At 30.7% G+C, this 27,610-nt stretch overlaps 1 protein-coding gene across 1 annotated transcript; it reads left to right on the forward strand.

Moving 5' to 3' along the window:
* Positions 1 to 7,324: 7,324 nt before the first annotated feature.
* LOC124420952 lies at positions 7,325 to 11,350 on the forward strand. Its single transcript, XM_046955444.1, has one exon. The coding sequence runs from the start codon at positions 7,325 to 7,327 to the stop codon at positions 11,348 to 11,350; it is 4,026 nt and encodes a 1,341-aa protein (XP_046811400.1).
* Positions 11,351 to 27,610: the final 16,260 nt, after the last annotated feature.

Below are 27,610 nucleotides of genomic sequence, written 5' to 3' on the forward strand. Positions count from 1 at the left end.
CATACATACATACATACATACATACATACATACATACATATATGTATAAAACAAAAAATACTGCGTAAATGGAGGGACAAGTGTGCGATAAAAATACTATAATAAAAATAAATTTAAAACACAATAAATAAATATAAATAAGTAATAAATACAAAAATAAGGAAACGAGATCAATCATAATAAATAACAAACAAAAAAAACAAGTAAGAGTGCTATATTCGGCTGTGCCGAATCTTATATACCCTTCACCATAGTGTATTTTAAACATAATTGATCTTACAGTCTTGTTAATAAAAACATTAAAAAAATTTGAGTCGATTTAAGCCGAATGTTTCGGCGGCGGCTCAAGCAACTAAATATAGTTCGGCGGCGGCTAAGCTCCGACTAGAAGCCGGTCGACTTCGACCTCTGATTCATTGCTGGTAAACATTGACGAGATGTGGATTTTGTTTTTGTTTATCGTAAAAAAATTTGTTTTCAAAAGCACTTGGGAAAAATTTGTGTTAGTTTTAAATTTCAAACTTACAATATTCGCATAAAAATTATTGTACAATAACTCACAATCTACTCTCATATAATTGAAAACGTTTTAAATACTTTTTTCTATTCATTAAAAAATATATTTGCAATACAAAAGGGAATATTATTTTATTTTAACAAAAAATGCAAATCATATTTTTTTGCTGTGTATTTTTTGTATGTTTGGATTCCAAACAAAACAAAAGAATACACAGCTGAATAAAACCAAATACATCTACACACACACATGTAAATCTTTTTCTATATTCAGTGTTGTTGTTGCTTTTATAACAATTTTTTGATGAAATTTTCAGAGGTTGTCTCGGATTTTTGTTCATATCTCCGTTATTTACCGACCGATTTCGCTGATTTTAAACAGCGATCTTCTCGAAAGCATGTCTAATAGAATTATTGAAGATTCGGATTTCGCCGATATCTGGGGTCCTCTAAAAACTGATTTCAACAGACGGACAGACAGACGGGCATGGCTTAATCGACTCCGCTATCTATAAGAATCCAGAATATATATACTTTATAGGATCGGAAAATTATATTATAGAAATTACAAACGGAATGACAAACATATATATACCCTTCTCACGAAGGTGAAGGTTATAAAAACGTTATGTTGACAAAAAACTGGGATTGGAAATATTAATTGGAGAAAGTGAGCAGTTATTTAAATCGGCAAATAGTTCAATACATTGATTATAAGAGAGCAACTTCACCGACCCATCATTCATTGTAATGCTAGCTTTCGGAATATCATAGTTTTTGAATTTATATTTAACAAATTTTCCTTCATTTCTCAGCTTCCGACATACAGAAATCAACTTTCTTGCTGCATCAGTTAAATGATCATTTATAATTATTTTAGAATGAACAGAAGAGGGAATGCCATCACTTAGCTTTATGTTTCTAGCTTTGTTGTAATTAAACATAGCAATATCCCGGACCTGAATTGAATTAAACTTTACCAAAACAGCTTTACCGCCAGCAAAATAAGTGCGATGCTGAAGATCCGTATCCGATACTGACACATTGCACAAAGAAAAAAATTTTCTAACAGGAGTACGAAGATCCTTAATTTTTTTAGGCAGCCCCCAGATAACATTTGCTCTATTTAGCCTTCTTTGCAATATACTCGCCTGAGTTTCAAGTTTAATTAATTTGCTATTGGCCGCATTATCAACCACTTTGACTACATCGAAACAATGTTTCAAATCAGATTTTATCAGTTCTACATCACAGATTGGTTGAGAATTTGATAATTCAGAAAATTTCTCTTCGATTACCCTTAAACCAGCTTCAAGATGTTCATTAAGCAGCTGTCTACTCGCTTGAATCTTTTCCTCTAAGTCCTTTTCCAAAGAAACTTTTAGAGTCGCAAAACCATTCCTTAACTCCTCCTGCACATTACAGCCTTTGCGTATATTAGTACAATTACTGCAGATATACTTTAAAACTTTATTTTTTAATAAAATACTATGTTGTTCTAAGGAAATGTCGGCACATTTTATATAAAATAAGTACTTGTTAATTTTTTAGGGATAAAGAATAAAAGATTAATCGTAAAAAGTGGCTGCAAAAATTCATAAAAATTTAGAAATCCAATTTCTTATTAAAAATCCCGGAATTTCCAAAAAAGTTTTCAAAAATTCCAAAAATGGGATTTTTTGGTTTTTTGCCTATTATATCCATAACAGGGGGGTTATCGAAACCCGTTACAAAATGATTAAGAACATATTGGGTCATATAAAACAGGTCACTATAATTTGATATCGACTTTGCGATTTGAGAATTTTTGCTCAAAATTGAATTTTCCATAAAAAATAGGTTTTTTTTTGGATGGACCTGGTCCCCTCGGTATCAAAAGTTTTTAGGTTTTGTTTCATTTATCGTATTTTATGTAAAGTCAGCTTTCCAAAAAGTATAAATTCTATATACATCTTCTTAGAAACTTTTTAGATAACTTAAAAAGAAAAAGATACTTTTTTCCCAAAAAATGGCAAAAAATCGCCTTTTTTAATTAAAATGACTATAACTTTGGACTTAGTCATGATTTTTACTTGTTGTAAAGCGAATAAAAAAATGGCAAAAATCGGGAATATTTGGACCCGCTATTATCAAAAAACTAAAGTAAAGACGGTAAAAATTTTAATTTTCAAATGCGAATATCTCCTAAACTATAAGGATAATTTACTGCTACGACGACATTTTTCATAGTGCTCAATCGGAATTCAAATGAAGAAATAAAATCGTTTTTAAAATTTAACATAGTCGAGGTGTCCTAATTTGAGGACCCCCCGCCGGGCCCCTGTTGGCCTATAAGGTCCAAATTCAAAATCAAAACTCGACAACACCTCGGATCGAATTAACCGTTTAGAAGTTACCGAATTATCCCTCTTTTTTCCTAAAAGAATTCCCTTCGACACAAATATTTTGGAACATTGGAAAACGAAGAAGTTATATGATCCTGAAATGGGACATTTGCTAGATGTGGCTTTATCAGTATCATCAATACAGGTTTCTGTTGAAAGAAAATTCTTAGAAATTTTAAGGAACAAATAAATACCTACCTATAAAATAAATTCCTGTACATACATACATACATACATACATACATACATACATACATACATACATACATACATACATACATACATACATACATATGCTGAATTTCATATCGGTAAAATGGTTATGTGTTATAAATTTTAATTTGTTGTGTTTACAAAACTATAAAACTCGCGATTAACTTGTTTCGATTCGAATCGCTAGCGAGTTCTATTTACCGCGAGTTGTATTCCCTACCATTAAAAAATTTTATTTGGCAACATTATTTAGTACTAAATATTTTGTAAGCGGTCAACACTGTTAAAGGGCCCTTCAGACGATCACACGATCACACACGTACGACAAGTCTAATGAAAAAGTAAAATGAAATTCCATCCGTATAACAAAACAAGTAAGAGTGCTATATTCGGCTGTGCCGAATCTTATATACCCTTCACCATAGTGTATTTTAAGCATCTTTTATAAATTTTAAATTTTTTCCCGACTACATTATTATTACATCACAAGCTAAACAAAAAGAACAACAACAACAACGCTAAAATTGTTTTAAAAAGCACTTGGAAAAAATGTGTGTTAGTTTTAAATTTCAAACATACATAATTCGCATATAAAATTATTGTACAATAACTCACAATCTACTCTCATATAATTGAAAACGTTTTAAATACTTTTTTCTATTCATTAAAATATATATTTGCAAAACAAAAGGGAAAATTATTTTATTTTAACAAAAAATCAGATCATATTTTTTTTTGCTGTGTATACTTTGTACGTTTGGATTCCAAACATACAAAAAAATACACAGCTGAATAAAACCAAATAAATCTACACACAGACGTGTACATCTTTTTCTATATACAGTGTTGTTGTTGCTTTTATAACAATTTTTTGATGAAATTTTCATAGGTTGTCTCGGATTTTTGCTCATATCTCCGTTATTTACCGTCCGATTTTGCTGATTTCAAATAGCGATCTTATCGAAAGCATGTCTAATAGAATTATTGAAGATTCGGATCTCGCCGATATCTGGGGTCCTCTAAAAACTGATTTCAACAGACAGGCAAACGGGCAGACAGACAGACGGACAGACAGACAGACGGACATGGCTTAATCGACTCCGCTATCTATAAGGATCCAGAATATGTATACTTTATAGTAGCTTGTTTTTTAAATCATTTCAAAAAATGAAGAGAGCCATACGACTGTCGAATTTTCCATCTGTATTCTCTCTCAATGTGTGATGGTTTCATTACATTGCGTTTAGACGATCCCGTCCGTACTCTTCTACACAAAATTTTGACAGATCATATTACATGTGTGATCGTATAAAGTCGGCTTAAATTGTTATTTTATGGCTGAATTTTGTGCCGGTTGGAGAGGTAAACAAATGTTTGACTAAATTTAAGAAAAATATTAAAAAGAACTTGTTAGTAGCATTTCATATATCGTCATATGTTCTCATTTCTGGAGAAGCCAAAAAACTATTTGAAGAAAAACTTGCAGTTTTTGTTATACTTACGGCATTGAGAATTAGTTATTTTAATTGTAGGATTGTAAAATTTTGCATGAACATGTATTTGATATGGTGCATTATTAATCAAAAAGTCGATTTTGATTTGTTTGTAACTTAGGGCTTTTTGGATTTCATATGACGATATTAAGACTATAGCAAAGGTTTAAAAATGGTTTTAAATAGGTATAAGGTATGGGTAAGGACATTGACTGGAAAGGACATTGTTATTTTAATTGTTTTTAAATTTTGTTTATTCAATACTTATATGTACATTGATTCGAAAGATTTATTTTTATTGTAACAAAGATTCAATACAATTTCCTTTAAGTGCTGTTAGACCTTGGAGTTACTTTTTAGTACTTTTCCATTCTTCAACTGATGGGTTAAACCTAGAAACACAAAATTAAGCATATAGAGAAGCTATTAAAGGCCACTTTTTGGTTCATTAGCTAGTATTTTTTGATTTTTATACCCTTTACCTCCGTGAGAAGAGTATATATAAGTTTGTCATTCCGTTTGTAATTTCTATAATATAATTTTCCGACCCTATAAAGAATATATATTCTGGATCCTTATGGATAGCGGAGTAGATTAAGCCATGTTCTTCTGTCTGTGTTGAAATCAGTTTTAAGAGGACCCCAGATATCGGTGAGATCCGTAACTTTAATGATTCTGTTAGACATGCTTTCGAGAAGATCGCTATTTAAAATCAGCGAATTCGGTCCATAAATAACGGAAATATGAGCAAAAATCCGAGACAACCTCTGAAAATTTCATCAAAAAAGACATATTTTTTTCATACTTTGTTTAAAAAGCAACAACAATATTGTGAATTGGAAAAATATGTACATGTGTGCAGATGCATTTGGTTTTATTCAGATTTGTATTTTGTTTTGTATGTTTGGATGCTGTTGGCTTATTTGAGTTGTGTATTTTGTTTTCTTTTTGTGAATTCTGTTCTTATATTTGGATGTATAGTTGGTTTTATTGCGATGTTTGTTTTGTTTTTCTGTATTTTTCGTTACGTATGTTTAGATGTATGTTGGTTTAATTGCCTTGTGTATTTTGTTTTTTTTATTTCGTATGTAGAACCCAAAGTAAATAGGAACCTATAAAAGGAGACATTTTGGTACTTTTTCGTTATTAACTGGTACTTTTCGAGAATTCTATAATATTGAACCAAGAAACATAAAATTAAGCACGTATAACCCGGAGAAGCGCTGCGAATTATGGCCTCAGGTAAAATGGGCCCAAAATATAAAACGAAAAATTGCCCCAATGTTGGGGTCAAAATTCATTATGAAATATAACCCTAACATTGTTTAAGAAAAATCACCCCAAAATTAGTGGAATATCTCTCCAAAGTTTAAATGAAAAGTTGCCCCAAATATTGGGTTAATTTTTCGTAATGAACAATTGCCTCAAGAACGTAAATGAAATTTCACCCCTTTTAATTTTTTTTTCAAATATAGGTGGCGTGTCATGAAGTCCAGTGTCATATTTTTCATGGGCGTTATGACTAGCGAAGCCGGTATTCGAAATACCCCAGAGTTTAAAATCCCTGCGCACAGCCGAAGGCCGGCTATCCAGAACACTTTTTAAATGGAAACTAAAATGCAACATACACCAAATTTAGGATAAGTTCCTTTGGGGGTAACAAATTTTCAAATACAGTTCTGTTTTAAAAGTGATACAATGTCAATGGACATTATAACACTTTTCAAAATTGTCAGAACGTCCATGGACACTATGGAACTTTTTGGTGTGTCATAACGACAATGGACATTATGACACCCCACCTCAAATATATGCTAATATATTTATAAAATTTCATATTTAATAATTTTATGAAAATACAACAAATATTATTATATAAAATATTTTTTTAAAATCACGCGATTTAATAAAAAAAATAGTTTATGTAATAATATTTGTTGTATTTTATGTATAAAATATCGAGCGATAATATTCTGATTTTTTATAAAATATTAAAAATAGTAATAATGAAAGATCAACCCTAATTATTATATGGTCCCTTTCGGGGCCTACATAATAATTTTTAGGTCCCTTTCATGCGGGGGGTTTAAGTTCCCCAAACGAAGGTCCGCCCTTTTTCCTCCAAAATGTTCAGATGAATATTAAAGTAATTTATGCAAAATTTGATGAATCTAGTATATCTAAAAGTTTCTCAGATATACGAATTTTTCTATTCAATTATTTAATTTGGTTTTGAGGATTTCCTGGCCCGTAGAGCCACATCTTTGTAGAATTTGTGTATACCAGTTGCACGAATATTGCCTTTTCGCTCCAGCAGAACCAATTTGTGGTACTGTTGCAAATACTTTCGAGAAATTCTTAGAGCCAACTTAAGAGCTGTTGTTCTCCTTAGTAGAACAGAAAAAATTGTTTTTCTGTAATTTCAAAACCAATTTGTAGTCCAAATAAATAATTAAATTTATTTGATTTCACATTTTTTAGTAGAACAAATCAAATTCCTTTATTTTGTAATTACAATAATTTGTGGCTCAAATAAATTAAATTTATTTCCTAAACAAAATTTTGTAGAAGAAAACAAGTTAATTTTTGTGTTTCAATATTTTTTGTGGCTCAAGAAATACTTGGTACAAATAAAAGATACAAGATTTGTAATAGGTATTTTTTGAAGATTTCCTATAAAACATTTTGTTATAAATTTTCGAAAAGTTTATATAAAAAATGGCCAACAAGGACAAAGATATGCCAGAATTAAATGATTCTGGAAGTCCAGAATTGGCCTCTTTGAAACAACAAAGGGCCACAATGAAAAGAAACATTACTTGTTTAGAAAAGAAAATCGATAAGGATGGAGATACTGCTGATACAACAATTTTGCAATGTCGGCTCGAAATTTTAGAGTCCTACTTCAAACAGATTTCCCATATTCAAGGGCAAATTGAAAAAATAAGTCCTTCCGATGTCACTAGGAGTGACTTAGAAGAAATATATATTGCAGCCAAGGCAAAATTGTTGTCCATCTTAAACAAAACTCGTAGTTCGACTTCAATGGAACAAAGTTTCTTCAACACTTCGATCGGACTTTCCAATCAAACTCGTTTGCCCTCGTTAAAATTGCCTCGCTTCGATGGAAAGTACGCAGATTATAAACGATTTATCACTACTTTCAATAATATGGTTCATGATAATTCGTCAATTACGCCAGTAGATAAATTCAATTATCTGTTAAATTGTCTTTCTGGTCCAGCCCTATCAGTTGTGGAACCTTTCCAAGTGACTGATGAGAATTACCCGAAGGCCCTTGATAGGTTGAGGGAGCGGTACGACAACAAAGTACTAATTTTCTTGGAACACATTACAACACTTTTCAACATTCCTGAAATGTCCAAAGGCGACAGTGTTTCATTACGTTATATCATAGATACCGTTTCTGCAATTCGTGGTTCACTATTATCGCTTGGATCGGAATTAGACATTATGAATGCTATTATAATTCATATTGTTTTATCGAAGCTGGATGATAGTTCTAAACAGAATTACGATGAAAAACTAGATTTTAGATCATTGCCCTCATGGGACACCTGTTATGACATCTTGAGTCATCGATGTCAATTTTTGGAAAGTCATGGAAAGAAAAGTGAACAAAAAAGTAGTTCTACTGGCACAAAGCCAAAATCAAACTTTTCTCGTAATGCAAATACTTTTCTTAGTTCGAATACAAACACAACTTGTTCGTATTGTAACAGCTCTGGTCATCATCTCGCCATCTGTTCATCATTTTTGTCGCTCGTAGTTTCGGAACGTTTTAATTTCGTAAAACGTAATGGGCATTGCATAAACTGCCTTCGAAAGGGTCATTTAGTTTCGAAATGTCCTTCTAGTAGTCGTTGTAGGGTTTGTCAGTCCGCTCATCATACTTCGTTACATATTTTCGTTCAACCGGAATCAGCACCAGTTAATCCAGCTCCTCCTGAAACATCTACAAATAATGCAACATCGTTAGTAGCTCGTTCGTTCAAAAGAGCCATAATACCAACTGCGGTGGTTCTTATCAAAGATAGTTTCGGTTGTTATCAACCTGTAAGAGTTCTTCTGGATTCCTGTTCTGAAATTAACTTCATTACAGAAGAAACTGCCAAGAAACTTAAACTACGTTTTCTACCAAATTGTCAAGATGTTTCTGGAATAAGTGAAATTCAAACAAAAATAAGATATTCTGTCGCTGCTACCATAAAATCCCGAATTGGCTCATTTCAGTGGTCATCAACATTTGCTGTAACGAAATCTATATCAGCCCAACAGCCTGGTGAAAAAATAGATACAACAAGGTTCACAATTCCAGAAACCATACAACTCGCAGACCCGCTTTTCTATAAGCCCCAACGCATTGATTTGTTAATTAGTACGGAAATATTTTTCGATTTGTTGCTCGAAGGACGCATTTCGTTAGGACATGGCATGCCTTGCCTTGTTAATACAGTTTTTGGATGGATTGTCGGTGGAAAATTCAACGATCAAAAAAATCCCTCGACCCTTACATGTAATTTGGCCCTAGATTCTTCAACTTCAATTCTTGATAACACATTGAGAAAATTTTGGGAAGTTGAGGAATATGTAAGTGGTCCTCAAACATTTACCAATGAGGAACAAGCGTGTGAGAAACATTTCACCGAAAATGTCCAAATTAACTCGGACCGAAGAATTCAAGTTCGGTTACCATTTAAACAAAATCCTAATTGTTTAGGTGAGTCTTTCGAAATTAGTAAACGAAGATTTTTGTCGCTCGAACGTAAATTGGAACGTGATCCCACTTTAAAATCTATGTATGTCGATTTTGTGAACGAATATTTGGCACTTGGTCATATGTCGCTCTATAATCGTCCTCTTTCGCATCCACATTACATAATACCTCATCATTGTGTTCTCAAGCCTGAGAGTACAACAACAAAGCTTCGTGTCGTTTTCGATGGGTCAGCTCGCACAACTTCGAATCATTCCTTGAATGATATACTCATGGTTGGCCCAACTATACAACAAGATTTAGTTACCACACTCTTTTCGTTTCGTTTGAATAGATTTGCTCTCACTGCAGACATATCTAAAATGTACCGCCAATTTTTAGTCGATGAACGTGATCGTAAATTTCAATTGGTTCTTTGGAGATCCAATTCAAAAGACAAACTATGCGTGTTTCAACTAAACACCGTTACGTATGGGCTCTCAGCAGCACCGTTTTTGGCTATTCGAAGTTTGTTTTTTATCGCCGATCAGCACAGTTCAACTTTTCCCATTGGTTCAAAGGTACTTCGTGAGGATTTATACGTAGATGATGTTCTCACTGGCTCTGATAGTCTCGAAATCTTAGAACTCAAGAAATCTGAAATTATTAAAATTCTCAGTATTCATGGTCTTCAGCTCGCAAAGTGGAATAGCAATTGTCCAGACTTCGTAACCAACAACGACGAAGAAGTTGCCATTAAAACCACTGAAGAAAATATTACAAAAACACTTGGAATGTCCTGGAATCCTACTCAGGATATATTTTTGTTTCGCTTTAACTTGCCCGATGTAAGTAATCCCACAAAACGTTCAATTTTATCGATAGTAGCAAAAATTTTCGATTTGCTTGGTCTCTTGAGCCCTATTGTAGTTCGTTGTAAAATGCTGCTCCAAGAGATGTGGGTCCAGAACATTGGTTGGGATGATCCCCTCAACAATAGTTTGACATTGATGTGGCTCCAAATTAAAGCAGATTTGGAACACATTCATGAAATCACAATACCTCGATATGTTTTTACTTCGGAAAACATACTCGGCGAAATACATGGCTTCGCCGACGCTTCGCAACGCGCATTTGGATGCTGTATTTACTATCGCGTCTTAGAAAATGGTTCTTATAAAACTACCTTGTTAATCGCCAAATCGAAGGTGGCTCCAATAAAAGCACAGTCTTTACCTCGTCTCGAACTATGCGCGTGCGTATTACTTAGTAGAACTTGGTCAAAAATAAAACCAAAAATCGGAAAATTTGTATCTTCTATATTCTTTTGGACGGATTCTAAAATTGTTTTGCAATGGCTCAAGATACATTCATCAACCCTTAATTGTTTTGTAGCAAATCGTGTCTCAGAGTTACAAGAACAAGCTCAAGACGTTATATGGCGGCATGTGCCATCAAAAAGTAATCCAGCCGATATTGTGTCTCGTGGTTGTAGCGCTACAGACTTGCCTAGTACAATTTGGTTTAATGGTCCCAAATTTATTTTCGAAGATGTTAGTAACTGGCCCGCAAACATAACTGATGAATCCGATGAAATTTTGGAAAGAAGAAAAACGGCTCTTAAATGCACTACAAATGACATCACCGAGTCCGTCATAGATGAAATTATAGATAAGCATTCGTCATACTATAAAATTCTTCGGATACTTACATACATTTTTCGAATTTGTAATAGGTGCAAGGTAGACCCTTTGTTGAAAGCCAATAACATCATTCATCTCCCACCCCAGGAGTTGGAGAACACATTTTGGAAATTAGTAGCACATATACAAAGTAAAAACTTCGTCGTGGAGTTAAACGCCATTTTAAACAATAATTTGGTACAACCGTCCTTGCAAAAACTGGCTCCATTTGTACATCAAATGGAAACTGACAACAAAACTATTAATTTGATTCGAGTGGGTGGAAGATTATCGAAAGCTCCAATCCCATATGATGCTCGCGTAAACAAATATCATTTTATTTAAATAATGGCATAATTGGTATGTATGCAAATATGTTATTTAAGAAAAATATTGTTTCTATTAAATGTTAACATATTACACAATATTGTTTTATATTTTATATTAAAATTGTGTATATAACGGGATTATTTATATATATAAAAATTTTTAAATTTTAAAAAAAGTCTGTTCCAGAACGCAAAACCCATATGAGGTATTTACCCGTCCGGCGGCTGCTACATTATGGCCAAATATTGAAAATTACTCCGCCGGAGTAGAATTATCCATTCGCAACAAATCTTCATTCATTCGTAATATAATATTTTCATGAATATGTACTTTTTTATGTTTATTTGTCACAAAAAATTAAGTTTTACTTAACTTAAGGCACTAACTTAAATCTTGCAAATTTAGTTGCCGGAATGGAATTTTTCGTTTGAAACAAACATTATTCAATTCAGAATTTATTTTCCTCACAAATTTTAATGTCCTTAACTTTATTTTTTAATATAATATAAACATTTTACAAAAATTTTTCATCAAATGAGTTCACCGCACTTATTTATTTTGACATTTACGAAAACCAAAAGCAAAAACATGGGAAATGTTGTTGCAGAACTGCCACCTTATCTGAATTCGCCTTGATGGTACACATGAGTTTTTTTATATTTTTTTTTCGAGAAAATGTGGTATTTTTTGGGAAAAATAATGTCCAATTCGAGTTTTCGAGTTACTTTCTACAACTTTACTGTTTTTAAAAACATTTACTACTTTTACAATTTTTAAGACTTCTTTAACAACTATATTTTACACATTTTAATCATTAGATATTATATACATATGTACGTTATTTTTTCTTTGCAGGGAATTCTGATGTCCCCCCAGATTTAATTTATTTGTTTATTTTTATATTTATTATTAATATGAAAAAATCCACAAAAACGTGGTTTATATTAAATAAATCCATTTAATATGGTGAATTAAAAATCCATGATGACCATGACATTTACGACAAACGAAGATTTATAATGTGATTATCAATCATGTGAGATTTATTACAATTCATTAAATTATGAAAAAAGTTTTTTATTTTTAAGTATTAAGCTAAGTTTTTCAAAATATGTAAATAAATTAATAATTAATATATTGCTCTCTTTTTTGTTTTTGTGTTCATACCCTATACCACTGTAGTGGGGAGGGTATTATACGTTTGTGCTAATGTTTGTAACATACAAAAATTATTGGTCCAATACCCACCTTTAAGTATACCGGTCGATTCAGAATCATTTTTTGAGTCGATTAAGACATGTTCGTCTGCCCGGCTGGCTGGCTGTCCATGTAAACTTGTGCGCAAGGTACAGGCCGCAATTTTCAGAATAATTTAATGAAATTTGGACCAAGCATGCTTTTTGTCACAGAGACGAAGCCTATTGAAAATGGTTAAAATCGGTCCATTATTTCACGTAGCCCCCATACAACCGTAACTCCCGGTTTGAACTTTTTATGCCATAATTACGTCAAATATTCTACTACCTCTCTAAAAATTGGCACAAATGAGTTTTTTATAAGTATAAATGACACTGCAGATTTTCGTAAGGATCGGCCCTTATTTGACCCAAGCCCCATACAAACCCCCCTTCAAAAAATGTCTTAAACTCAACAAAATTAACTGTTATTTAAAAATATATCTTTTTCCCAAATTAACCGAGGATCGGCCCATATTTGACCTATATAAAGCTTTTACCTACATAAAGTTTTTTAACAATAAATTGCTTAAATATTTTGGATTAATGGTAATATTCAACATAAAAGTTTCTTTATAAAAAATAAAAATGTTAAAAATATACTCATGGTGTAGGGTATTATATGGTCGGCCATGCCCGACTATACTTTCCTACTTGTTTTCTTTTTGGGAATAATGATTTTTGGAATAAGTTATTTAGATATATTTAATGTTATTAAAGATTTTTCATGTTTGGAAAATTTGAGTAGTTATTAAAAACAAAAATGAAAAGTTCTCTCGAAATGTTATAGATTCTTTGAATAAAAATAAAGTAAATTGTTCTATTCACAATCGATGTTGTAACGTTGTATGCGTTGTATGTCAGGAGCTGCTACAATAGTGAAAAAAAAGTGAAAAACTTTTTAAACGCATATCTACAATTGCCAAACGTATTTAAAAAAGTAGAAATGAGGTAACTACTGATGTTAGAATGTCAGAAAATATAAAAAAATTACATTTTGAAGGTAACAGTATAGAAAGTAGAAATGCGATTACTACTGATTTAATTATATCAGAAAATATAGAAAGTTCGTATTTAGATAATTATGAAGAAAAGTTTTCGGAAATTATAAATTGCTTAGAATTGGAAGGTTTTCCAACTAAGCAAAATTATATATCTGCTTTGTTGTCTGACTCTGAAAGTTTAGAAACATCAAATACAAATTTAAATGAAACAAAAAATATCAAAATATCTTTTAACTGAAGAATGACTCAGTTAAAAGAATTATTCGTGTTGAGGATTTTGTTTCCCACAATGATGTTGTAAATGAAATTGAAAATGTTGTTGATTTCAAAAATACATCTAATAAATAGAGTTGGAATTAATGTTGATGAAGTTCCACATGATTCATTTAAAAAAATGTGTGAAGATTTCGTTCAAGAATTTGCTTTAATAGCTTGCGATTTAAAAAAATCGATGGAAAAAATTATAATTTTGAATGAATTTTCCTCTGATAATGAATCCGACTTAAATGAAACTAAAGTTTATTAAAAAAAATTTAAATGAGCTTCAATCTGAAAAAAACTGCATAAGGAAGAAATTTCTTTATGAACTGTGCAGTGTTATAAAGAGAAGGTTTGTTCTATAAAAAACAGTCTAAAAATAATAGAAGGGATGTAACCCTTGGACCATTTGAAATAACAGGAGATTCCTCAAATAATTCAGATTTTTTAAAATATAGAAAAAGTCCTAATCCATAAGAAAAATACAATAGAAATGTGATACGTACAAAATCAAGAAGTACAAAACCTAAACGACAGTTTAAGAATAATATTTTCGATTGATCTTTGCTTGTTAGTTTAAAACCTGAAAATAATGAATACATGCCTAATATATACGAAAAATGTCGTACATTGTACGAATCGTTCGTTGTTTCGCACCACGAAATTATTTCGTAATATATACGAAATTGTACGAAATATTTTAGTATAATGCAAAATATTCTTGAAAAAAATAATTTACATAAATTGAAAAAAAGGGAATTTTGAATAAATATGATAAACTTTACAAAGTATTAATTTATTAAAACATTTTTGTTCGTTTTAAAATAAATTTTCTAATTTTAGTTCAAAATTATTCTCCACACGAATTTTCAATTTTTTATGAAAATAATTCGTGACTAAGATTATACTTTTTCTTAAATTTTATAAATATGTTGTAGTTTTATTTAATCATAATATAATTAATATCATTATGTTTAATTTCGCTAAAATTTAAGAAAAAAATATTACGAAAGGTTTTCGTACTTTCGTAAAAATAGAAAAGGGTTTTATTAAATAATATTTCGTATTATACACGAAATTTTTGTAAATATTACGAAAATAGAAGTTACGAATTTTTTTTTTGTAAAGTTGAGCATGGATTATTTTCAGTGTGGATAATATTACGAAAAAACTTCTCGAAGATTTGATAAGAGAAGAATATTTAATATATAATAATGTTTGTATTTTATGTTTCTACAGCATAAAATTTTGTTTTGAAAAAACATTGATATATGCATATTGTAAATTTAACGATTGCACTACCTTTCGATTTGACGTAACATCTCAGGGAAATGTAACCGTTTATAGAACAAATGATTTACATCATGCAGAAGATAAAATTCACGTACATAGGTCAAATGAGAGGTATTTAAAAGTAAAATAAATGAAGATGTACCATATTTGTTTAAACAAAAACAAATGTTGGTAGCTTCAGACGATATTGCGGAAAAATGCAAAATATCCAAAATTTAGAAACATTTAGAAAATTAATGTCAGAGACCAATATTGAGAAATATTATGATAGAGATCCATTTGTTGCTCTTTATTTAATGCAAATGGGCCCCTAGAAAAAATTATATTCATAGACTTGCTTCTCCCTTTACATTTTATACATGGGAAAGTTATAGGTTTGAGACAATCTCATTCAATATTGAAATACTTAAAGATTCGAATTTTACCTTACATATTGATGCTTCAGGTGAAAGCGTGAAAACTTTAGCATGTGCTTACAAACGAATTCTAAGTTATGATATAGTTATACCAATTAGGAAACTGAAAAAAATCTGCCTATTGCAAAAGCAATTCTTTCAGGACACTCAAAAAAAGAAATTTCGAATTATATAGATTACTTAAAATCAAATTTGAAAAAGTATAGTGTGAAATTTCTGTTCAAACCGCCAAAAATTAAAAGAGTTTGTACTGTTGTCAGTGCTGCATTATATGGTGCTGTGTTGCAAAGCTTTAAAAACGAAAATATGGAAGAGTATTTGAATGCTTATGCAAAATTTCTAAATGATTTTGAATACAATCCCAAAATTAAACCCAATTTTGTTATATTGCAATGGTGTAAATGTCATTATATTCACATCATGTGCAGAGATTTGGACGCTAGATTGGGTGAAAACCATGTGTTTCTTACAATCTATAATGAAGTTGAAACCGATATTAAACATATAAATATGGGCCATGAACTAAATAAATATCGCAAACAAATACTGCGCTTTTATTGTTCTTTGGACTAATGTTTTGGGTATTCATGTTGATCCATTAGGGGAACATATAAGCAATACTCCAGTAGAATTTACATACCTTTTGCAAAAAAATATTATTTTACCTAAAAAATCTGTGAAAGCCGATGTGTTTGTAAATACAATGAGAATAAGCTATCTCAGTTCTTTAAATAAACTACGTTATAAATACAAGATGTTTGGTCCAATGGACAAAGAGATTAAGCATAAACTAACAAGCTTAAATGAAAATAATGTAGTTGATGTTCAAAGCTTACAACCTCAACACCTTTTGAAAAGAAAATATATAACTCTCAAGCTTAAAGAGTTGAGTTAATAGAAAGGGATCATAGTTATACAAAACATAGTTTTGAATCTGATCCCGAAAAGCAATGGGGAAAACAGACCCAAAGAAAAATATTCGACCTGAAAGCAAAAAAATTTCAAACATTCTTAAAAATATTGAATAACCTATACAAAAGAACAAAATAAAATCAAAACAAGTAAGATTTATATATTCGGCTGTGCCGAATCTTTTATACCCTTCACCATGATGTGTTAAAAAACAGTCATTACGAATTTTATTGTATACGATCTAAATTAATCCGGGCTTAACTTCATATTTCTAGGTTCAATATTATAGAAATTTTAAAAAGTACCTTTTGAAGAACGAAAAAGTACCAAAAACTTCCATTTTATGGGTTCCTAGTTAATCCAGGCTCTACAATATTATAGAAAATTCAAAAAGTACCTTTTGTAGAACGGAAAAGTACCAAAAAGTCCCTTTTCGTAGGTTCTTACCTAGTCAAGGTCCTACATTCTAAATTTCATGTTTCTAGGTTCAATATTATAGAAAATTCAAAAAGTACCTTTTGTAGAATGAAAAATTACCAAAAAGTCCTCTTTTATGTATTCTAGTCTAATCCTGGCTCTACATACTTAATTTCATGTTTCTAAGTTCAATGTTATAGAAAATTCAAAAAGTACCTTTTGTAGAACGAAAAAGTACCAAAAAGTCCCTTTTATAGGTTCTTATCTAGTCAAGGTCCTACATGCTAAATTTCATGTTTCTAGGTTCAATATTATAGAAAATTCAAAAAGTACATTTTGTAGAACGAAAAAGTACCAAAAAAGTCCCCCTTTACAGGTTCTTATCCAGTCAAGGCCCTGCATGCTAATTTCATGTTTCTAGGTTCAATATTATAGAAAATTCAAAAAGTACCTTATGTAGAACGAATAAGTACCAAAAAGTCCCCTTTAATGTGTTCTCGTCTAATCCGGCTCTACGTACTTAATTTAATGTTTCTAGCCAATAAAAACGTAACGTCATGTTCATTCTTTGATTTGTGTTTATAAACAAGAAACCACAATAACAAAAAATTTACCGTTTGATACTGTGTTTTGTTTGTTTATTCTTTTGTATAAGCATGCGCGAAAAAAGAAAATTTTTCATGAAAATTTCAGAGGTGGTCTCGGATTTTTACTCATATCTTCGTTATTTATGGACCGATTGGACTGATTTTAAATAGCGTTCTATTCGATCGTATTTCCAATAGAATTATTGAAAATTCGGATCTCGCAGATATCTGTGGTCTTCTGAAAACTGATTTTAACATACACACAGACAAACGGACATGGCTAAATCGACTCCGCTATCTATAAGGATCCAGAATATATGTACTTTATAGGGTAGGAAAATTATATTATAGAAATTACAAACGGAATGACAAACTTATATATACCCTTCTCACGAAGGTGAAATGTATAAAAATGGATATAAAAAATAAAATTAAATTAGAGAAAGCCGAGGTGGCCAAAAATAAAAATAAATCAAAAAAACCGATGTAGAACAAGTAAGAGTGCTATATTCGGCTGTGCCGAATCTTATATACCCTTCACCATAGTGTATTTTAAACATCTTTTATAAATTTTAAATTTTTTCCCGACTACATTTTTATTACATCAAAAGCTAAACAAAAAGAACAACAACAACGCTAAACGAAATAAAACACAAAATACACAAGGCATCTAAACCAACAGACATCTAAACATACATAACGAAAAGCACAGAAAAACAAAAACAAAAATAACAACGCAATGACGCCAACAGCATCCAAACAAAGGGTGCACAAGCCCTGGTACTCTTTTGTTTTTGTAAATGCGCTTAGCTATAGACAGTGTGTTTTCTATACACTTATATGCGCTTAATACTAGCAATACGTTGTTGTTCTTAACAGTATACAAGCAAGAGTAAAACAACAACACTTTCGTATTCATTGCTGGTAAACATTGACGAGACGTAGATTTTGTTTTTGTTTATCGTAAGAAACAATTGTTTTAAAAAGCACTTGAAAAAAATTTGTGTTAGTTTTAAATTTCGAACTTACATTATTCGCATATAAAATTATTGTACAATAACTCACAATCTACTCTCATATAACTGAAAACGTTTTAAATAATTTTTTCTATTCATTAAAAAATATATTTGCAAAACAAAAGGGAAAATTATTTTATTTTAACAAAAAATGCAAATCATATTTTTTTGCTGTGTATTTTAGTAGAAAATACACAGCTGAATAAAACCAAATACATCTACACACACACGTGTACATCTTTTTCTATATACAGTGTTGTTGTTGCTTTTATAACAATTTTTTGATGAAATTTTCAGAGGTTGTCTCGGATTTTTGCTCATGTCTCCGTTATTTACCGACCGATTTTGCTGATTTTAAATAGCAATCTTCTCGAAAGCATGTCTAATAGAATTATTATTCGGATCTCGCCGATATCTGGGGTCCTCTAAAAACTGATTTCAACAGACAGACAAACAGACAGACGGACGTGGCTTAATCGACTCCGCTATCTATAAGGATCCAGAATATATATTCTTTAAGGTGAAGGGTATAAAAAGAAGAAATTAAATGTGTATAAAAAAACATTTATTAAGAGAGAATCGTTCTTTCTTTTAAAATTTGATTTACTTTTTTCTGAAATTAATAACACCACAGATACAATTAATATAGGGTATTATGTTTATTTAGAAACATCCGATTGGGATTCATTAAACAATATGGAACAATTAACATATTTCGTTTTAGACGCTTGCCTTTAGCAGTAATAAAATAAAGTAGATTAATTGATTGCTATTGTTTACCTTGTCAGACTTCAAAACCAACATGAATTAATATTTATACCTATTTTGTGTTCAGGTCATTACACTTTGTGTTCTTAAATTCTCTTCACATGAATTTATATGTGTAAATTCATTACCAAGTGAATGAAAACGGCTTTATAACTGTTTTATAAGCACGTTTGAAAATAACAAAAATTCATGGCAATACCAACCAATACTGTCACTTAATCTACATATTTATATATTTATGTACTTAATTTCATGTTTCTAGCCAATAACAACACACTGCTTCATTCGTTATTGTTGTTCTTTCTTTGCTTTGTTTTTATTACAATAACAAAATTAACCGTATGGTTATATGTTTTGTTGTCGTTCGTTTGTTATTTCTGTCTGTGCATGAACGAAAAATCTAAATTTTTAATGAAATTTTCAGATGCAGCGTTCTTCCCGAACGTATGTTTGATAGAATTATTACAAATTTAGATCTCGAAAATATCTGGGGCCTTCTGAAAACTTATATTTACATACAACGACTATAAGCTTTAAACTGTTTTTGTATCTTTTCTCGTTGAGGGGATATGAAGTTATCCAATTTACCCCTTAAATATTCGAATCTCCTATCCTAATTTCAGCACTACAGCATAAATCGTTTATAATGTGCGATGATGAATTAGTCAGTTATATAAGTTAAGAAAAATAAAATTGTTACAAATAATAAATAAAATAAATAAAAATTCATTTACTTACCATTCAATAAATTGTTGACTAGTGTTTTATAATTTAAGCAATAGTTCATTTACTTACCTTTTGTAAATTAGCTGACAAATGTCTGCAATATCAAGTTTCATGTTAAAAATAAATTGCAAGATTGTTTTGCAATATCTAAAATTGTACTTCAGTTATTAAGAATAAAATAATTTATTAATAAGCAAAATTTGTAATACAAAGAAAAAATTTAATAAAAAGTCAGTTGCAGTCAAGTACTCAAACAACTAAGAACATAGTTTTCTTTAATTGGCGCCCAATGTAAAATTTTTAAGTCTAAAAACTAAAGTAGTTTAAAAACAAGTAGGAAAGTATAGTCGGGCATGGCAGACCATATAATACCCTACACCATGAGTATATTTTTAAAATTTTTACTTTTTATAAAATTTTTATTTTTTGTAAAGAAACTTTTATGTTGAATATTACCATAATTCCAAAAACAAGTAGAAAAATTAAGTTAATTAAGTGAACATTTTATAACCAAATTAAGTGAACATTATAGAACTAAAATAAAATTAAAAAGTAAAATAAAAAATATCAATTTAAAACTTAAGTGAACATAAAAAAATACAGAAAAAAAAAAACAAGTGAACATAACTAAAATATTTATAAGAAATATAACAAAATACCAACATTAACAACAAAATCACCAAACCAAAATCAACTTTAATCAGCAAAAATGAAAACATGCAAAATATCGGCCAAGTATCGACATTCCCAAACAACCAAATCATAAAGCACCAGCAAAATCAACTGTAATCAACTAAAATCAACTGTAACCAAATAAAAAATAACAACAAACATCAACAATAACCAACTAAAAAATAAACAACAACAATCATCAACAAATCCAACAAGAGAAGATGATGCTGAAAATAATTTTTGTAATGTAAGAATATAATATTATAATATAATTTAAAATTTTAAGTTTTAATAATCTAGTGTTATAAGGAAATTAAAAGTGAAAACAATAGTACTTATTCTAATAAGATTTAAAAAAGCAAACAGATAAGAATTAAAAAAAACAAAGTTATGAATTAGGTTAAAAAAAGAAAAAACAAATAAACAAATTTAAAAAATTAAGTTTAAAAACAAAGTTAAATAAAAGAAATAGTTTTATAATTTGTAATTCCACAAGATTTCCTATTAAATTATGCAAATCAAAATAATTTAATCAGACCTCCCGTTTTAAATAAACCTCCCCAACCACAACCCCAAAATGTTGTGATACCAGACCAAGAAGTTAATATAGCAAATATAGTGCGTAGGATACTTTTAGAAGAACGGTCTTCTCATAACGAAACAGAACATAGATCAGTATATCAGGTCATAGAACGTTATAACAACTTAACAGACTTAGACAAAATACCTGACGTTGTAAGATCTCTTAGAGAATTTTCGGGCAACAAGACTGAATTTAGTTCATGGAAAAAAGTACAGAAAGAATACTGAAAATTTATGAACCTCTTAGAGGAACCGCTAAATATTTCGAAATACTTAACGTAATTCGAAATAAAATTGTTGGTGATGCTGATATCGCCTTAGAAAGCTACAATACCCCACTTAATTGGAAGAGTATAATAAAATGCCTGACTGTTCATTATGCAGATCAGCGTGATTTAGGTACCCTTGATTATCAGTTGATATCAATGATCCAAGGTAACAGCTCTGTACAAGATTTTTATAAACGAATCTACGGTCATTTGTCATTAATACTAAATAAGATTGCATGCTTAGAAAAGAGCGAAGATGCAATTTACTTACTGACAAAAAATTATAGAAATAAAGCACTTGACACTTTTGTCAGAGACTTAAGAGGTGATCTACCCAGATTACTAGGCATTAGGGAACCAAAGGACTTGCATGAAGCTTTACACTTATGCTTGAAGTTAGACAATCAACAATTTAGAACACAACAGGCCAATGGTACTAACAAAATTCCGCCTCCTATTCCACATAGAAAATTTAACAACACCTATCAAAACCACAACTATCACATATTCCCCAACCCAATATACCAATTATGCCACATGCTAATCATCAAAGATATTCAACGTATTACTCAAGGACATCAACCGCATAACGCATACGGACAAAATTTTCCATATCGACAAAATTTCCAAAACCCATACGGACAAAACTATACCTACCCACAACAAAACTTACCACCACCAAGACCTAATTATCCTAAACCCATGGAAATAGATTCTTCCATCCAAACAAAAAAAGTAAATTACATTAATAGACCTTTTCCAGATAATAAATTCGTTGGTGTAAGACCTTTACCCCAATCTGCACAATTTAACCAACCTAGAAAATTACAAAGAATCAACCATATCGAACAAGCACAAAATGACACCATACCCGACACTGACCACGAAACTCATACTAACGAATTTCAACAAGAAGACGATGGACTGCAAGACTTGACAGAATATCTAGACGAACATTTTAACATTTCCGAAGAAAGTGAGCACTTCAATACTTCTGATGAAAACGGACACACTGAATTTTCAGATATTCATTTTTTAGATTAAACAACTCAACGTTACCTTATTTTCAATGTAAAGCCAGCGATGGTAAAATATTTAACTTTTTAATTGACACAGGGTCAAATAAAAATTATATTCAACCTAAATTAGTAAAAAATCCAATAGCCAATGAAATAATTTTCCAAGCAAACTCCGTTGGCGGAAAAGTTACAATCTCTCACCACACATTCATTTATTTATTTGGTGTACGATCAGAAAATCTCAAATTCTTTTTATTGCCATCATTAAAATCTTTTCATGGCATTTTAAGTAACGATAGTCTAAAAAAGCTAAACGCAATTAATTACACTTCTTAAAATATTATGACGATTAATAACTCTATAAAAATACATATAAAACAAAAACAATCAGAAACTATAAATAATTTAAACATAAGGACAAACCATCTCACAGACGAACAAACATTTAAATTGATGAAATTATGTGAACAATACAATTCACTTTTTTCAGACCCGGACGAAAAGTTAACATTCACTAGAACCGTTAAAGCAGACATAAGAACATCGCCTGACGACCCAACTTATACAAAATGTTATCCATACCCGATATCAATGAAAGACGAAGTTGAAAAACAAATTACAGATAGTCTAAAAAAGCTAAACGCAATTATTTACACTTCTTAAAATATTATGACGATTAATAACTCTATAAAAATACATATAAAACAAAAACAATCAGAAACTATAAATAATTTAAACATAAGGACAAACCATCTCACAGACGAACAAACATTTAAATTGAAGAAATTATGTGAACAATACAATTCACTTTTTTCAGACCCGGACGAAAAGTTAACATTCACTACAACCGTTAAAGCAGACATAAGAACATCGCCTGACGACCCAACTTATACAAAATGTTATCCATACCCGATATCAATGAAAGACGAAGTTGAAAAACAAATTACAGAACTACTAGACCACGGAATAATAAGACCATCCAGGTCACTATACAATTTACCCGTATTGGTAGTACCAAAGAAAATGGATGCGTCTAATGAAAAGAAGTATAGAATGATCATAGACTATAGGAAATTAAATAGTGTAACTATTCCGGACAGATACCCTATACCCTATACCACAAATCAACGAAGTCTTAGCACAATTAGGGAAAAATAATTGGTTCTCAGTACTAGATTTGAAAAGCGGATTCCACCAAATACCGCTCAGGGAAAAAGATATAGAAAAAACAGCATTCTCAGTAAATAATGGAAAATACGAATTTGTTCGACTACCCCTTGGCTTAAAAAACGCTCCAGCCGTATTTCAGCGAGCATTAGATGATATGTTAAGAGATCATATTGGAAAAATATGTTTCGTCTATATAGACGACATTATAGTCTTTGGTCAAGATGAAAACTCTCATCTGAAAAATATAGAGACAATTTTTGACACCTTACAAAAGTCAAATATGATAATTCAATTGAACAAATGTGAATTTCTTAAAAAAGAAGTTGAATACTTAGGCTTTATTATATACACAAATGGAATAAGAACAAATTCAGAAAAAGTTAAAGCTATACTTCCAAAAACAATTAAAGAACTTAGGTCATTTCTAGGACTTTCAGGGCTTTACATACGCTTTATCAAAGATTACGAGAAATTAGCAAAACCCCTAACCCCTAATCCCTAAAGGGATTCAGCTAAAATTCCTGTGACTTTTGACGATAGGGCCTTAGAAGCTTTCAGAAAAATAAAGAATTCACTTTCTTCAGAAGAAGTAATGCTTTCATTTCCAAATTTTGAAAAGGAATTTCATTTAACAACTGACGCTTCAAATTATGCTCTAGGTGCTGTTCTCGAACAAGACGGCAAACCAATAACTTTCATTTCACGAACACTGAATAAAGCCGAAGAACACTACGCCACCAATGAGAAAGAGATGCTTGCGATAGTGTGGGCTCTTAAAACATTGAGAAACTATTTGTATGGCCCAGTAGCTGTAAAAATCTTTACCGATCACCAACCATTAACTTATGCTCTTGGGAATAAGAACACAAATAGTATATTGAAAAGATGGAAAGCCATCTTGGAAGAATATAACTATGAGATCAAATACAAACCCGGCAGTAGCAATATCGTGGCTGACGCATTGTCAAGACCCCCGCAAAATGTTGAAGTTAATTCATTAACAGCTACGCAGCATAGCTATGAAAGTTCTCCACAGAATTTAATTCAGTTTACTGATTCTCCCTTAAATGTTTTTAAAAACCAAATTGTTATCTCGAAAGGTGATGCACCCTCTTACAGCTTTGAAATAATATTCCCCACATATCACAGACATACAACAATAGACACAGAGTTCGACAATGACAAATTATTAAAAATCCTGAAATCATACTTAAACCCTTCCGTAACTAACGCTATTATGACTGAAGACCAGATTTTAGGTAAAATACAAGAACTATGGTCATCATATTTTTCTAAATTTCGCACAAAATACACTAGGACTATGATTAAAGATCTGACATCGGACATTGAACAAGAGACTAAAATTATAAATGAACATAGACGAGCACACAGAAACTCAAAGGAAAATAAACTTCAATTACTTAACAAATATTATTTCCCCCACATGCACGCAAAGATTAAGAAAATCGTAAAACAATGTAAAATATGTAGTGAAAAGAAATATGACCGCCATCCAAATAACATAGTTTTAGGAAAACATCTATTCCGCAATATCCAGGCCAATACGTACAAATAGATATATACCATACAAATAATAAAGTCATTCTAACCGCAATAGATAAATTTTCGAAATACGCCCAGGCAAAAATTATTAAACGGTATACTTTAAGGTGGGTATTGGACCAATATTTTTGTATGTTACAAACATCAGCACAAACGTATAATACCCTCCCCACTATAGTGGTGTAGGGTATAATTAAAAAAGCGGTAAGTGTTAAGCAAAGATCCTGAGTAAACTATGAAAAGGATAAATTTTACTCAACCACGCAAATAAGTTAATCAATAAATAGAAGTTAAAAAAAAATAATAACATTTAAAAATAAAATAAATTGAAAGTAAACAAGTTGAAAAATTAAGTTAACTAAGTGAACATTTTATAACCAAATTAAGTGAACATTATAGAAGTAAAAAATACAGAAAAAACAAGTGAACATAACTAAAATATTTATAAGAAATATAACAAAATACCAACATTAATAACAAAATCACCAAACTAAAATCAACTTTAATCAGCAAAAATTAAAACATTGAAAATATCGGCCAAGTATCAACATTCCCAAACAACCAAATCACCAAGCACCAGCAAAATCAACTGTAATCAACTAAAATCAACTGTAACCAAATAAAAAAACAACAACAAACATCAACAATAACCAACTAAAAAATCAACAACAACAATCATCAACAAATCCAACAAGAGAAGATGATGCCTGAAAATAATTTTTGTAATACTAATGATAAGATTGGGTAGAACAGAAGTACAAATTTTGGATTACTCGAACGCTCAAATAGTGACAATAGAGACTGGAACGACAAAACTTGTGACAGGAGACTTTAAAATAATACATATCATAGACCTTGAACTATACGAAAGGACTATTTACCCGCTCGAAACTACTATAAAAAGAGACATAGGAAATAAAAACAACAGTTATGAATTTCTACTACATCAAATACATAGTTTATATGACTTAATTGCCAATTTGAGGCCCAGACGCGTATCCAGATCAATAGACGCTTTGGGTTCATTATGGAAATGGGTAGCTGGAACGCCAGATCATGAAGATTTCAAAATAGTTACAGACCTGATGGACAGATTTATCGAAAACAATGACAAACAATTCGTCATAAATAGAGCAATTGACACCAGAATTCAGGAAATAACAAATATAACTAATGAAATTATAAATAATATAGGATCAAATGAGGCATTTGGAAGAGAATTAGTAAAGGACATAGAGAGAAAATTAGACATAGTTAAAACAGAACTTACAAATTTTGGTTACTCCATTCAATGGGCGAAGGCAGGTATAATAAATTCCTTTATCCTATCTGATTACGAATTAAATTTGTCCAGAAGTCATTTCAACAATCTTAACATACCTATGTAAATGTAATTGATGCATTAGAATTTGGAGAGGTAAAGATAGGAATGAATGAAACTACAATTTTATACGTAATTGATTTGCCCATAACAGAACGGGAAACGTGTAGAAGTTTATTTGTAAACTCAATAAAAAACAATTCAAATGTAAAAATAAAATTTAATAAAGAAAGATTTGTACTATGTAAAGATTCTGTCTTTGAAATTAAAACACCTTGTAAAATATTTAATGATGTGTCCATTTGTAAGAACGATAATTTAGAGAACATTAAGAAATCAAACTGTTTGCCCAAACTATTACATGGCATGCCATCCCAATGCCCTTCATCAAACCATCAGCACTTACCATCTGTAAAAGAAATATCACCAGGCCTAATACTTCTCAATGGCTACAACGGGACAATAAGAGCTGAAAATAAAAAAATCAAATTGCAGGGAACATACGTTATAAAATTCCACAATGCCACAATCATTATAGATGAAAAATCTTACTTTAACAAAGAAGTGTCGACAATGAAACCCTTACCGATAGTAAAGGCACCCAATACCATAGAACGGTATGAAGAGGTACTATCATTGGAAATGTTGAAAGATCTACACATAAGTAATATCGAAAAAATTGGAAAGATGGTTACTAGTCACAAGATAGGCATGGGAATATTCGTAGTTACTACAATATTATTAAGTATCTTATTGTTATTTAAAAAAGAAAATCAGTCATAAAAATTAATAGTACAGTTCAATTAGAAAACCCAATAGAAACATCAAATTCCTATGATCATTATCCCTCCAACGTGGACGTTGGAATTTAAGAGGGGAAAAGTTAAGAAAAATAAAATTGTTACAAATAATAAATAAAATAAATAAATAACAAGTAATAAAGTATAGTCGGGCATGGCCGACCATATTATACCCTACACCATGAGTATATTTTTACAATTTTTACTTTTATAAAATTTTTATTTTTTGTAAAGAAACTTTTATGTT

This window comes from Lucilia cuprina, chromosome 2, assembly GCF_022045245.1.
Source record: "Lucilia cuprina isolate Lc7/37 chromosome 2, ASM2204524v1, whole genome shotgun sequence".
Taxonomy (NCBI): domain Eukaryota; kingdom Metazoa; phylum Arthropoda; class Insecta; order Diptera; family Calliphoridae; genus Lucilia; species Lucilia cuprina.